The sequence below is a fragment of the Narcine bancroftii genome, chromosome 12, assembly GCF_036971445.1.
Source record: "Narcine bancroftii isolate sNarBan1 chromosome 12, sNarBan1.hap1, whole genome shotgun sequence".
Classification (NCBI taxonomy): domain Eukaryota; kingdom Metazoa; phylum Chordata; class Chondrichthyes; order Torpediniformes; family Narcinidae; genus Narcine; species Narcine bancroftii.
The window spans coordinates 69,231,077-69,247,063 of NC_091480.1; the positions used below are offsets into that span (position 1 = coordinate 69,231,077).

At 39.2% G+C, this 15,987-nt stretch overlaps 1 protein-coding gene across 2 annotated transcripts in view; it reads left to right on the top strand.

Moving 5' to 3' along the window:
• Window positions 1–15,987, top strand: part of spryd3 (SPRY domain containing 3) — a 295,363-nt gene that overhangs the window by 19,130 nt on the left and 260,246 nt on the right. For both annotated transcript variants that reach the window (XM_069906732.1, XM_069906733.1), the window contains exons 4-6: window positions 4,934–5,058; window positions 6,079–6,214; window positions 9,737–9,925. In XM_069906732.1, the coding sequence (XP_069762833.1) occupies window positions 4,934–5,058; window positions 6,079–6,214; window positions 9,737–9,925 (450 nt within the window). The remainder of the gene's footprint in view (window positions 1–4,933; window positions 5,059–6,078; window positions 6,215–9,736; window positions 9,926–15,987) is intronic.

A 15,987-nucleotide genomic window follows, 5' to 3' on the forward strand; every position in this document is an offset into this window, starting at 1 on the left:
GTAGTATAAGTTATGATTTAATTGTTTAATATTATAATTATAGAATTTGATGTCCTGAATGAAATAAGTTTTCTAATAATTTTGGTTATACTTCTCATTTACAACTGATTTGTGACATGTATATGATTTGATTTATGTTATCATTGGTTTACCCTGTGTAAAGGGTTTGTGTTAAACTCAATAAAAATATTTTAAAGAGGAAAAAAAAAGATTTGGATTAATAAATGCATGGCTTTGCGGCTAAATTTGGAAATGATACCAATATAGGTGATGCTGAGGATACAGAAAGGCTGCAGAGAGACTTGGATAGATGAGGAGAATGGGCAAAGTGGTGGCAGATGAAGTACAACAACGTTGGGAAGTGTCCGGTCATGCATTTTGGTAGAAGAAATAGATGGGCAGATGATCATTTAGATGGAGAGAAATTTCAAAACTCTGAGGTGCAAAAAGACTTGAGAGACCTCCTGCAGGATCCCCTAAAGGTTGACCTCCAGGTTGAGTCGGTGGTATAAGAGCAGGGATAAGAGCAGGGATGTGATGTGATGTTGAGACTATAAAACAATGGTGAGACCTCATTTGGAGAACTGTGTACAGCTTTGGGTGCCTTATTTGAGAAACGAAGTGCTGGCGTTGGAGAGGGTTCAGAGAAGATTTACTAGAATGATACCGGGAATTAAAGGTTTAGTATATGGGGAACGATTATCTGCTCTTGAATTGTGCTTGTTGGAGTACAGAAGCATGAGGGATTTGAGGCATTTCAAATGCTGAAAGGCCTGGGCAGAGTAGATGTGGCAAGGGTGTTTCGTATGGTAGAGGAGTCTTGGACAAGAGGGCACAACTTCAGGATAAAAAAGGCATCAAGGGTCATGAGTCTGTGGAACTTGTTGCCACAGACGAATTTGGAAGTGAGGTCGTTGGATGTATTTAAGGCAGAGATTGACAGGTATTGGATTAGTCAGGGCATCAAGGGTTACACGGAGAAGGCCGGGGAATGGGGCTGAGTGGGAGGATGAATCAGCTTGTGATTAGAATGTCAGAGCAGACTTGATGGGTCAATGGGCCATATTTTGTGATCTTGCAAAGGCATCTCCACTCAGGTGCTAAGTTGAATACATGGCAAAGGAACTGGTGCAGGAGGGAGGCTTTGGATATATGGCTCATTGGGCTCTTCCAGGGCAGATGCATTCACTCTGGGGTAATACTATGGTGAATTGATAGGATTTGGAATGAGCTGGCCCATAGGATAAAGAGCTCAGGGAAAAAAAATTGGTGTTATATCTTTGCCTTCTCAATGGACATTGCATGAACTGCTGAGTTTCTCCAGCACATTTGTATATTAACTACATTCACAGCGTCTGCAGACTTGTTTCACTAGCATGTAATTGTGCTTGAGTTGTAATCACTGTTAATTGTGATTTGTAATTCATTCCAGAGCTCCATGTATGGGTGACTTATTTGCCTGTTGAAGATTGTTATTCTGGCTAGAGGTCTAAGACCAGTGATGTTCTGCAGGGTTCAGTGTTGGTTTGTGATTAGAGATAAATGACTTGGATGAAAAAGTAAGTTGGTGGGTTAATAAGTTTGAAGATGACAAAGACTGGTGGAGTTGTGTGCAGTGTAGAGATTTATCAAAGAATGCAACAGGATATAGATCAGTTGCAGTTGTGGCCAGAGAAAAATGCAGATGGAGTTCAATCCGGACAAGTGTGAGGTGTTGGACTTTGGGAACTCGAATGTAAGGGGAGAGTTTACAGTTAATGGCAGGACTCTTCAAAGCATTGATGTGCAGAGGAATCTGGGGTTCAAATCCCTAGTTCCTTGAAAGGGACCAGGGAAGTAGATAGAGTGGTAAAATGTTGCATTTTTTTTTCACATCGTGTTAGGTGACTGGAAAAAACTGCCAGGGTAGTGTTTGATGGTACTATTTTAGAGACTGATGCATGAATATGCAAGAGCTAGTTGGATCTGGATCACGTCCAACCTGCAGAGTTTTAGTTTAATATTGGCATCATTTTTAGTGCAGACTGCTATACTGTTCCATATTCTCTAACAAATGAGATTACAGCAGGTTGATTCTTGGGATGGCTTGACTAATGTAAGGAGAGATTGGGTAAGTTTGACTGATATTTATTAGAATTTGGAAAAATGACAGGGGAATTTTGCAGAAACTGGGAAAATTCTCATGGAGCTGGACAGATGCAGGAGGATGTTCCCTATGATGGAGTCCAGGCCCAGAAGTCACAGTCAAAGAATAAAGGACAAGTTATTTAAATCTGACATTAAAAATTTCTTCTTCCAGATAGTGGTGGATATATGGAATTCTCTACAAGCGGGTGAAGATATTTAAGATGGCTTTGAGTATTGTTCTTGGGACTAGAGGACTTGAGGAATATGGGGAGAGATTAAACTGGAATAGGGTGTTAAATTTAAATAATCATTCATGATCATGTTGAATGGCAGGGCAGGTTTGGAAGGTCAAATCACTGACATCTGTTCCTATTTTCTATATTTGTGTTTGGTTTTGATCATCACCAAGGCCACCTAGGAAACTTCCTACTGCCATTAGTATATTGCCATGGGATTTTTTCCACCCACCTGACCAATCCAGCAGGCCTTGATTTAATGTCTAATCCAAATGGCAAAGCCTTTTACAGCGCAGCTCACTTTCAGGCTTGTATAGACGTGTCATCTTTAATTTGAGGTCAACTTTCTGAAGTGGGATTTGAGCCAAGAAATAGCTCTCCAAAATGAGTGCTGCCACTGAACTAACTAGACACTTAAAAAAAAAAATGAAAAAAGTCCAGTAAATCTATCACATTTCATCAGCGCCATTAATTCATTGGGGAAGCAAAAAATAGGAATCAAAAGAGACCCATATCAAGCAAAGTATTTTGCAAAATTCCTCCCTGACTCACAAAGACAACTTTGAGAACCCCAATAGACCATAGTTGTAAGATATTGTTAAATCAATCCATTTTCAAACTAAGCTTTTACCTGGCCTCCATGTATATCTGCACTTGTCTATTAATATAAAATGATAATAAGCTAGGAATCAATCACACCTTAACATTTCTTCTAATGTTTAACCCATGTGTCTGTGCACAGGAGCTGCTGTTAATGTTGAATGTTTTATTGGGACTCAATTAATCTAATTCCTTGAAAAATCTCAAATCCATTAAGAGATTTAATCCATTTAATGGATTTAATCCAAATCTTCAATCTGCCTTTGCACAGAATGCAGTTGCCATTTTATTTTGTGTCAAATCAAGTTTATTGTCATCTGATTGTATAAGTACAACCCGATGAAACAGTATTCTCTGGTCCTTGGTGTAAAACACGGAGACACACATCCAGATATAACACACATACAGACAACAATGCATATGCAGGACAAGTATTTATGTAAATAAATTTTAAAAATATTTTGTTCAAATGAGAGTCTCGGAGGGTTAGTGTGAGCATTTCCTTTGGTGGTTCAGCCTTCTCACTGCCTGTGAAAAGAAGCTGTTCCTCAGCCTGGTGGTGCTGGCTCTGATCCTCCTATATCTCTTCCCCGATGGGAGCAGCTGAAAGATGCTGCGTGCAGGTGGAAGGGGCCCTCACTGATTTTGCGCACCCTTTTCAGACAATGATCCCAGTAGATGATGTCGATGGTGGGGGAGGGAGATTCCAGTGATCCTCTCTGCCACTCTTGTCATCCTGTGGATTGACCTCTGATCTATTTCTCTGCAGTAACCGTACCACACTGTAATGCAACTGGCCAGGATGCTCTAGGTAGAGCTCCTGAAGAAGGTTGACATCATGGTGCCCAGTAGCCTTACCCATTTCAGTATTCTCAGAAAGTGCAGTCGCTGTTGCGCCTTCCTGACAAGTGAGGAGATGGTCACTGGCTAAGTGAACTCCAAGGAACCTGGTGCTCTCCACTCTCTCCACTACAGAGTAGTTGATGTGTAGTGGAGGGAGGTTGTTCTTTGTCCTCCTGAAATCCATGATCATCTCCTTCATCTTGTCCACACTGAGACTCAGGTTTTTACTCTCGCACCATTTCATGAGATTTTCCACCTCTTCTCTGCAGTGCGACTCATCGTTGTTGCTGATGAGGCCGATGACTGTTGTGTCATCTGCAAACTTGATGACACTGTTGGAGCTGGATCTGGTGATGGAGTCGTGAGTCAATAGTGTGAACAGGATTGGGCCGAGCACACAGCCCTGAGGTGCGCCAGTGCTCAACGTGACAGTGTTCGACATTCTGCTACTGACCCAGACAGACTGTGGTCTTTCCGTTAGCAAGTCCAAGATCCAATAGCAGAGAGAGGTGTTGAATCCCAGTGAGGGACAGGTTCTCCACTAGGCTCTGGGGAATGATCATATTAAACGTCGAGTTGAAGTTAATGAACAGTGACCTGGCGTATGAGTCGTCGTTCTCCAGGTGGGCCAGGATGGAGTGAAGCGACAAGGCTACAGCATTGTCTGCGGAATGGTTTCCTCTATAGGCAAAGTGAAATGGGTCCAGTGTCTCTGGGAGGTGTGCGTTGGTGCGTTCCATCACCAGACGCTCGAAGCATTTCATAATGGTAGATAAATTTTATGGTACTATTTCAGAGATTGATGCATGAGATTACAGTTTCTCCCTTCCCTTTAAAAAAAACCTCAATACTTCAGCTGCTGGTGAGTGATTCAAATTAATTTAATTGAATTATACGTAACCAAACACTTTCCAGTTGTGTCCAGTTCCACTGATTTTTAAGGTTGCAAATATTAAAATTAATTTTTGAAGTTCTTAACAATGTGATTTTTTTTTTTAATGTGGCTGGTAGGCCAGGGCTTAAATTATTTCAGTGAATTGGAAGACTAGTTATTACTAAGAATTCTGCTTTGCACAATTGTGTCAATTTATTCATGGGATGCGATTGTTTCATCTTTCCCTGTGTAGGTGTGTATAGTGGATACTGGTGTGAGAGGGACAATCGCAGTCGGGCTCGTCCCTCAGTACTACAAGCTAGATCACCAACCAGGATGGCTTCCTCATTCTGTTGCCTATCATGCAGATGATGGCAAGTGAGTACAGATGAAAAATTGAGACAGTATGACCTATATGGGGCAATACAAGTGGATTTTTATTTGTATCCAATTACTGAAAGAATTTAATAGGATAATGCAAACAAACTTTCATTGTCTGTCCAACCAAAATTGTGGAAAACATTTGTGGAGCTTTGGGATTCAATGGTGTACCAGCACATCTTTTTCTGAAGTAAAATCACAATGTTGGAGGAGCCCAGCAGGTCAAGCAGTGTGCATTATATAGCAGAGATAAAGATAAACATTAATCCTTGCTGCTCTCAAGCTTTGTTTACTCCTATCTTGTCCTGAAATTGGAATTATTCACTCTTCAGGGTGAGACCTAACAAGTATTGTTTTAAATCCTTGCATTCTTTGGAACTCCTTTGCAAGTCATTTGAGATAATCTCGATTAAGTTGACTTGCTCATGATCCCATGTTTTCCTGCTTTTGGAATGGGGGAAATAAGGGGAAGCCCATCGTCCCCTCCCCATCTGGTTCCACCAGCCTGTATCCCACCCCACACCACCCTCCTCTTCGTACTACACTAGCAATCTTTCCTGTTCCCCTTGGTCGTGACCGGAAACATCAGGTGGCACCTTTTGCCTCTGCAGATGCTACTTAACCTGCTGAATTCTTTCAGAATTTTGTTTATTGTCTTAGATTTGGATAAGCTATTACGGTACTGTTTTAAATACACAAGTGGCAGAGTTTCTCTAGCTGAATGCATCTGATTTCACTGTGGCATTATGAGGCTCAGGGGTAGGGTGGCTGATTTCTCTGCTGGATGGGAAATGGTATGATGCAGGAGGATCTAAAGCTGGCAGAAAATAACTAAGTTTTGCCCTGTACATGGGTGAATCTTTGTTTTCCTCATTTCAAGTTACCCTTGTGTTCATTTTAAGATCTTGGTTTGCTGATCAGTGTAACTTTCAAGCTTGATCTCTAATGTGTCACAATTTTAATTACAATATGGAAAATGGAATTCTTTGTAATGTCCTTATTTTTTTCACTTTGTAGGTTGTTTAATGGAAATGGTGTTGGCCAGCAGTTCGGGCCAAAATGTTTTGCAGGTGATCGAATTGGGTGTGGTGTCCCAGCAGAATCCTTTGATAGAGGAATGGCAACCATATTTTTCACAAGAAATGGAAAAGAGGTGTGAAAGTATATTGCAATAAAACTGTCAATGTTCTCATTTGGCATGCTCTCAGTCCATACACCAGTGCACTCCATATTTAATCAACTGACGGGATCGAGTAGTATAATAGTTCATGGCAGTTGGATTCTACCTCTACAATGAAGCATTCTCACTCACATAGAACACTCCAGCACAGTACAGGTCCTTCGGCCCAAGATGTTGTGCTGACCCATATATTCCTTTTTTAAAAAAGATACTAAATTCTCCCTTACCCCGTAACCCTCTATTTTTCTTCCATCCATGTGCCTGCCTAAAAGTCTCTTAAATGTTCCTAATGTTTCAGCCTCCACTACCATCCCTGGCAAGTGATCAAGGACATCACAGACAAGATGTGTCTGCAAAAAGCAGCATGGTTTGAAGACTGCCTCACTAGCAATGATCCAGCTCCTCTGGTGTGCTCTGGCCCAGTGACTTGGTCTGAACAACCAACACCTTTGTTACTCCTGGGCTCATTGAGCCCTCTGGTGTAGACAGCATGTGGCTCATCTGCAGGCCTTTCTACTTCTTTCTCTTCACCTTTAGCAAAAAAAGCCTCAGACATTTAACTCACAGCCACAACAATTCTATTGCTATGAATGGTTTCCATGCTTCATGTATTAATTGTTTTCTCCCATTGTGTTCTGCATTTTTATTTTGATTTTCTAAAGGTCACATCTTGCCATTCAGTTTCTCTTGTGATTGAAGATGAGTGATTTTTGGGGGTTTAAATTACCCACCTTTTATTAAAAAAAAATGAAGTTGCTTTTGCAATGCAGAACAGTTTTGCAAAGACAAACAGACACTGATCTGTGATACCATAATTTGTATGCCAACAGTGGAGAAAATAAAGTCTATATGAATTCAGTGCTGAATGGGACAGACGGGTATGTTCTGAGAGCAAGAGTAGACTTGATGGGCTAAATGGTGGCATCATGTGTCAGGGCAATATACAAGAAATAAGAGAATCATGAATATAACAGCACACTCATCAGAAATTAGTTTTACCTTGCAAAGATTTCATTTTGGCTAGGGCAACCAAATGATAATCTCACATCTAAGAATGACAAACTTCATGCAAAATTATTCTGGATCACACACCAGTGTATGGTCCAGAACACTGCAATGTCGATAAAGGGTCCCGACTCAAAATATGGACTATTTCTACTCATGAATGCTGCCTGACTCAGAGTTCCTCTAGCATTTTGTTGTTTATTCTGCATCATAATTGATCAGGCATTATTTCAACTTTTACCTTGCTCCCTAGAGTCCTCAGTGCATCACAAGTACTAAACTAGTTCTTCCCCCTTTATATTGGGTTTGCAGCAAATAAATGTGTATAAAATCTCTAAAATTGCACGGGTATAAACAGTCAATCTGTCATCCATCTATTGTAAATCCATTTCATTTGAATTGCTAGCAGCATTCAGGAATTGGGTTTAATCATATTGGGGAAAAAAATCATTTTATAATGTTGGCACAGAGGAATGGATGTCATCAAGTATTACACAGTCACAAAGGATCATTCCCCCCCTCTCCTCAAGAAGTAAAATAAATTGCATCAAGTTCTTGTTGGGCAAGCACAAGATATACTCATGTAATAGTTGAGTTTTTTGGTCCAATTTTTCAGGTCAAATTTGGGGGGGGGTGACTTTTACATGCATTACACAGTAAGTATCTTTTGTTCAAGGCGTCAGGAGCTCGGATGGCTGGGACCAAGTGGCAAGTCCGCTTTGGGGGTGTCGGGAGCTTGGATGGGTGGGTGGCCGAGACCTAGGAGAGAGTCTGTGGCTGGGGCATCAGAAGCTCGCATGGACGGCCATTTGGGTCCAAATATAGTTGGGGGGGGTTGATTTTTACATGGGTCATATGGAAAAAAGCACGAATTTTGGGCCAAAAAATGAGGGAGGGGGTTTGACTTTTACACGAGTATATACGGTAAATAAAGACACAGAAATGCTGGTGAAACTCAGCAGGTCTCACAGCGTCCATAGAAGGAAAAAGATACATAACTGACATTTCAGGTTTGAGCCCTTCCTCAAGGTTTTGGCATGAGGTAGGGCTCAGGCTTGAAATGTCGGTTGTGTATCTTTGCCTCCTTTGGACGCTGTGAGACCTGCTGAGTTCTTCCAGAGTTTACTACAATCACAGCGTCTGCAGACTTTTGTGTTTCACCCCAGGTGAAAGATGTAAACTCTGGAGATAGCTGGCTGCCATCCATAACCTGCATGTCTAAGCTACCAAAATTAGCCTAACACTTCTGTTGTTTTAATCTTATTCAAAATTTTAATCAACTACTTGGAGCTCTGAGAAATTGTGGCACAGGAAAGTCAATCTGATACAATAAGGAATTCACCAATACCTCATTACAAGTATATCCTGGAGTCTTTTCCCTTTTTTGGTTTTGTAGCAAAAAAAGGGAAAAATCCACACAGAAATTCAAGCTACGAACATAAATATAGTACTCAATGCATAAACACAGCAGGCGTTATATTAATTTATATTTTCCATCAGCCAAGCAGTAAAAGATTCTCCTGTCCACCTTCCTGCTGTAATTAAGGCTTGTCTTGCTAATATTTTTGTGGTTTTAATATTAATGAAATTTAGAGCATGTCTCTATCGCAAAATATTTGGATATCAATTTCTATACTATTTACATAATTGCCCTCTAATTAAATTTTGTAAAACAATGATTTTCTAGCACACATTTCATTCATAGTGTGAGATATTTTTGAGCTTGTGGTTGAGATGCAGCAAAGTTGCCAGGTGGAAATAGTTTTACACAGCGTCTAATCTGTGCACTGCCCATTTATTCTGTGAGTGCGCAGTTGGGCAGTAGAGTGGGCATCTTGAATTTCTGTGCTGTTTCTGTCTTGGAAATATTTTTAGGACCTTATCAAAAATTTTCTAAAGCTCTTAAATGACCTCGGTTGCCCTGCCATAATACAGTAAAAGTCCTAAAATCCGGACTGCTCAGGGATTGGGTGAGTCTGGATTTTCGGATTTTTTTCAGATTCTCAGGCAGTACTTAAAAAATTCAAATTTAAGGATAATAGAGATGAACAGGTATATTTTGATAGTTTATTAACATTTTTTCCATCTAAAATATAAAGTACAAAAAAAACACATTTATTCGTTCATTTCTACGACTTCTGTGTGTCTCCAACGCTTACTCAAGCACACAAAAGCCTGCTAAATTTAAAAAGTGAGTTTTTGAAGTCTGGATTCTTGAGTGGTCCAGATTTCTTACAGCTGAAGTTTTGACTTTTACTATATCTATAATGGACTAAAGGTAGGTAAAGTATTTGAGGTATTCAAAGCCATACTTTGAATGAAACCCAGAATTAGCCCAGTGGATTGAGTAGCATATTTCCTGTTCTTGTGTTGTAAAATACTCAAATTTTCAGTTAAATATTGGGTAATGTACCATTTTCCTCGACTGTAAATACTGTTTGATTTAACCTTGTCATCAACCTGGAGTATTCCCTTTCTGTATTTGTGTAGGTAGGGTCTGTAGTTATGGCTATGTCTCCAGACGGATTGTTTCCAGCAGTTGGAATGCACTCTCTTGGAGAAGAAGTTCGCATTGATCTTCAGGCAGAATGGGGACTGGATGAAGATGACAGTGTCATGATTGTTGACAGCCATGAAGACGAATGGGGCCGTCTGCACGATGTTAAAGTTTGTGGAACAGTAAGTGTCTTTTTGCAGAATATGCCACACGCTGTACTTTTACATCAGGAAAATCTGTTAATGGGTATGCTTGAAAGGTAGATTGTGGAACCTTGTAGGCTAACTTGCAGAGGACAGAGGGTATGTATTGAATTTAAACACATACCCATTACAAAGTTGCTGATGTTAATGAGTATGATCTTTGAGTAGTGGATAACCACTCAGTTTAAACCAAGCCACATTGGCCCATTGATGACTGTAACTGATCTCTAAAGGGTTAATCCCTTGTTGCTCAGTTGGCTTAGATTCCCTTTTTCTTTTCACTGCACCATAAAAGTTGGATGTATGTGTTCTTTTCAGTTGAAATTTTGTTGACCTACCAAAAGCCATGAAATCAAACAGTTTCTTCTCTACGTCTAAGTGTTTGAACATTTAAAATGCATTCTTGGGAATGGAGGCAACACTCAGCAAACAATATTTGATGCATAAATGAGCATTAAGAACAATATGGAGCTGGAATTGTATATAGACCAGATTGGATTGAGATGACAAACTCCCCTCCCAGAAGGCTATTAGTGAACCTCTTGCCTATTTTCAGCAACCTAATAAAGTTTTGATGATAGCACACAAGTTAGTTCAATTAATTGTCATCATATTGCCACGTTTGGGATTTGAACTTGCAAGTTGCTTGTCAACTGCTGTAATCAATAGTTAAACAGGACAGTCTGCAGATGTTGGGGTTGAGTGCAATCCGCAAATGTGCTGGAGAAACTCAGAAGGCCATGCAGCATCTATAGGAAGTTTCAGGCCTGACAAAGGGCCTAGGCCTGAAATGTTGGTTACCCTTTTTCTTCCTTTGGATGCAACCTGCTGAGTTTCTCCAGGACTTTTACAGTGGCTTACTGCATTGCTCTAAATTCAAAATGCTTTTGATATTCCATTATTGACTAACACAAGCAGTAGTTGTAAATAGTACAGGTGCATTTTCAGGTAAGTGAGAGAGAAAGGATTTGATACAATCATTTGAAAATTTAAGCAGAATCTTCTGTGGAAACTGAACACCAGCAGAGAACTGTTGGCATGAACGGTCTATTTTCCTGTTGTACATGTTATGCACTTTGCATGAAGGGCATTTCTCGGTCAGTCGTGTGTAGTGTTTATAAAGTTCTGCTTCTAAGACAGTAGTATCTCTCCTCCAAGGTCATGTTATTCTTCAAAATACTTGGTGAGGGGAAAAATGTCTGTAATTTTTATTGAGATTTTGTCCTTTTTGTGTGTAGTTGATTGTATCTGGCAATTGCTAACACAATTCTGTTCAAGGGTTTTAATGAGTAAATATGCAACAAACTAATGTATTTTGAAAGAATGATTCAATATTCTTTATTCATATGTTTCTGACCTCTAAACCATGCCTTACATCTGTGGTTTCTGCTAGTTCCTGATTACAATCAGACATTCTGTACTTGTAATTCTGTTTTTTTGTGTAGTAGAGGGTGTTATTCCTCTTCCTGAAATCCACAATCATTTTTATTATAGAATTGTTATAGAATTAAATATCATAGAATTAAAAATGATAGAATTATAATTTTGATGGAATGTAGTTTTCAGATGAATAGCGACTTGTGAAGTCTTAATTTGTTGAAATCTGAAATGCATAAGCAACTTGCACTTGTGATTTTTTTTTTAAAAGAGACGAGATTTGTTTCAAAATTCAAATCTAAAGTCTCGGGTAGAACAGCTCTTGGGTGAATGGTTTTGTCGCTGATACCTGACCTGACAGATTAGTTTGTATTCTCTGAACTAGAAAAGAAGTTCCTTGATGCTTTAAAATATATTTTACTAATTTCCAATTCTTTCCTCTTATGAACAAAAGAAATATAAATAGGTTTCCTATCTATTTCCCTTGAGTGTTAGTTTTTCCATAATCTCTGAATCTTTGATTGCATGAACTCAAAATAAAAATGTTAATCTATTTTTAATGGCAGGAGATTAAAGAACAAACCAAGGCTTAAAGTTGACTGGCACTGTCAGGAACGTTTACATCAAAGTTCTGAAAGCAAAGTTTGTTCTTAACTGCTGTTCCTAAATATGAACATCTGGTACAGTTGGAAATGCATTTCTGTTGATAATGCTTGTAAATGGCTAAGTGAAAGTGGGGATGAATAGTGTACAGTCCATGTGAATAATGACTGCCATTTTGTAGCAAAATAACCAGGTGTAAGCTTGCAGAATGTAGGCTTTTAAATCCATTCCATTTCTTTTAGACAGGTGCCAACTTGCCAATCAAATAGTCCATGGTTCATTCATGAAGGATAAATTATGATACTTGAAAAACACTTAATCGTGGTTGTGTGCAAAGTTCATTAGGTTCATGGTATTGGAGTGAGGCAAGGTTTGACCAATTAAGACATTAAAAATCACATAATTTTTGAGTTGGCACACACACCCTTATGAGTAGTTGTCAAGGTATATTTTAACATTGTTTTGAGTTATCACTGTGTAACAGGGCCAAGAGTGGACATTGAATATCCTAGACCCTCAGTGAAGAGAATAAAAAGTCACATTATTCGGTCATTACTACGTACAAGAGTAAAATTGGCTGCAGCATTTCTTGTACTCCATTCATGATTGTATTTCAAAAGCATCTCATTAGCTATTAAAAATATTTGTAATAACTTGCAAAAGATGCAATTATAAATGAAAGCCTTTTTTGTCTTGGATTAATCCAGAAATTAAGACCAGTATGATTGGCACACAAGCCAACACTTGCACCATCCACCACTGGTGCACTGTGACTGCATTGTGTGCCATTTACAGAATACAGTGCAGGAGCATGCCTTATTCATCAGCACCTCTAAAACTCATAAGCTGTATGAGGGAGAAGGGCAGCAGGGACATGTGAATGTCATCATCTGGAGATTCCCTTCCAACTCTTGCATCACCTTTGAAAATATCGTTAGTGGGACAAAATCTTCACCAGATTGCACAATGGGGAACCTTCAATGCAAGAACTGTAGTGGTTCTGGACTCCAACTTGGAGGTGGTGGGGGGGGGGGGGGGTGTGGGGGTTGTATGTGAAATGTTTACCTTCCCAGTGATACCTGTTTTCTCTGAATTTTAGAAAAACAACTTGGTAGTGGATATCAATACAAGCTTTTAAAGCATCAGAGCCAAGGGCAATTGACATCTTCAATTTCTTTTTGATGCATTTATCTGTTTTTCCCACTGTGTATGAAAAGGATTTCACACTTTTGTTTTGTACTCTTGGGGAGGATACTATAGCAGATATAACATTATCCTTTCACTGAGATTGGGTACAGCGGATTAACACAGCATGCTTTCAGAATGTGATAGGGTGCACTCTGTTATCACATTGTCCTTTTGCTCTGAGTTTGATTACAGTGGACTGACACAATATTTTCACTTTCTGGGGCTGGTTACACTGGTTATTATGTGATTATGTGCACTCTGGGACTAGAGACAAAAGGTTATTACCCTAAGCTATTATGGATTGGACTTGACTGTACTGTGGCTTATTATACTCCGCTTTTATACTGCAGGGCTGTGAAATGCAATAGGTTCTATGTGATCATAGAATCAAGGAAACTAGGTGCAGGGACAGGCTATTCATCCCATCGAGCCAAATCCACCATTCAATACAATTATGGCTGATCGTATGATCTTAGAACCCTATTTCTGCTTTCTCGTATCATCGCTTGATCTATTTTGCCATCAGGGTCATCTCCAACTCCCTTTTGAATATATCTAGGAAAATGACCTCAACAACTTTGCTCCTTATTTCAGTCCTAAATGGCTTACCCCTTATCCATATACTGTGACCCCTTGTTCTGGACTTCCCCCAACAATGGGAACAATCTCCCTGCATCTAACCTCTCAAGTTGTGTCAGAATATTGTGTTTCAGTGAGATCCCTTCTCATTCTTCTAAATTTCAACGAGTCTAACCATAGTCTATCTAGTCTTTCTTCATTCCTCAGTGCTGCCATCCCAGGAATCAGTCTGGTGACCATTTACTTCAGTCCTTCAATCACAAGGATGCCCTTCCTCAGATTAGATGGCAAGTGTTGTTTCACACTCTGTAGTTGGGTGGCACAGTGGTACGCCATGAATTTCTGACACTAAAAGTGGTTGAACAACTGAATGGCAAAACAGGGATGAGAGGCAGAATGGCCTTATTTTTGTTTTTGCCAAAGATTACATTAGTTGGTACAGATCTTTGGTACTCTTTATTTTTATCCCCAAAGTTTTCTTATTACCAATTTATGCCTGTGGTCAAATTAAAAGTGAGAAAAAGTAATGGGCTAAGTGTTAATGTGGCTCAGGAATGAATGTAGATAGCAAATATCATTTGTCTAAAAGTATAGTGAGATATTTGCATTCATAGAACAGTACAGCAGAGTCTATTGTCTGTGCTGATACTGATGCCAATTTAAACTGCACATATGCCTGCACATGGTCTATACCCTGCCATCCCATGCCTGTTCATTTGCTTGTCTAAATGCTTCTTCAATGTTGATGTTGCATCTACTTCCACGTTCCCTGGCAATGCGTTCAAGGCTCCTAGCTGTGCAAATAAAAAAAATTGCCTTTCACCTCTTTTAAACTTTCCCTCTCTCTCGCCTTAAACAATGCCATCTAGTCTTTGATGGGGAAAAGACTCTGGCTACCCACCCCATCTATGCCTCTTATAATTTTATATACTTGCCCCTCTTCTGATGTGGCAACTGAAACGACACACAATACTCCAAATGTGACTTAACTAATTTTGGAGACTACTATAAGCATTGCTGCTTTCTCTTTGATCTCAGGAAATCATTCTGGCTCAAGTGAGTTAAAACTGATCTTATTTAATGGCAAAAAAAATTATTTGATGCCGTAAATAAACTTTTTGTGCATTGTCTCTCACTGTGTTCCATTTTGCCCTCATATTTTTGCTTGCTCTTTTTCTCTCTTCGGTGTGTTGCCTTTTTTCCATCTTGTTACAGAAAGTCTGCTGTATATTAGGAAACAATATGATGATGATAAAGGGTGAATTCAATACGAGGGACAAGAAAGGAACATTTTTCTCCTTTTATGGTTAAATGAAGCATCCCAGTAAAATACCTTGGTAGGTCATGGATTACCCACCCCCGTGGAATTTCAACCTTGAGAGAAAGGTTCTCATCTGTGACCTTTTGATAGGGGAAATGTGTAGATGGACTTTTGAGGCTAAGGTAGTTATTTTTTAGTTTGCAGGTTAATCTGATTTGGATATTGAATAACAATGAGTGTGTGCAAACATCTACAGTTCTGCAAAATGCTATTTGGAGAAAACTTGTGACTTGTTTGTTCCTGGTTAGGGTGTAATTAAAACTTCAATGGATTGCTTGTGCTATCTGTTTTGGTTATGGAATTCAGAGCAATTAATTGGAGATATTTTTGGATGACTTTGAAAACACCATTTGTGATTTTTGAATTCTTTCTTGTTACACAGCATTGAAACTAATTGTTCCAGGATTAGTCTCCTTGACATTAAAATAAATTCATGTAATGCACTGGTTTTCAAACTTTTTCTTCCCACCCACATACCACTTTAAGCAATCCCTTACTAATCACAGAGCACCTGTGGCATAGGGAATACTCAAGGTGGAATATGAGTGGAAAGAAAAAGTTTGGAAACCACTGATATTCATCTTTCCACTGATGAATATGTTTCTAAGTTATCAGCAAATTCAAGTTTTTTTCAAGGATCTTTCATTTTAATATTTAAAAGGTTTTGTGTGTCTATAAGGATCCTTCATAGATCAAGAGACATTTACAATGGAAGAGAAAGTCATTAAGCCTATATTGTATTTTCTGGCTCTTTGCTTGATCAGTCCAAAAATAATTCCACTGCCCTGTTTTCTCCTTTTATTCTTGTTTTTTTCCATTTCCAAAAATATGTATTATTCTTTGGAAAATGCTCTCTGGACTTTTCTTGTGGCAAAGCATTTTGTCTTCTCAGAACTTTTGGGTTGACCTGAAGTCTGCATTGAACTTCACACAGCTGGTAATTTTCACAACTTAGTGGAGACCCAAAGAGTTT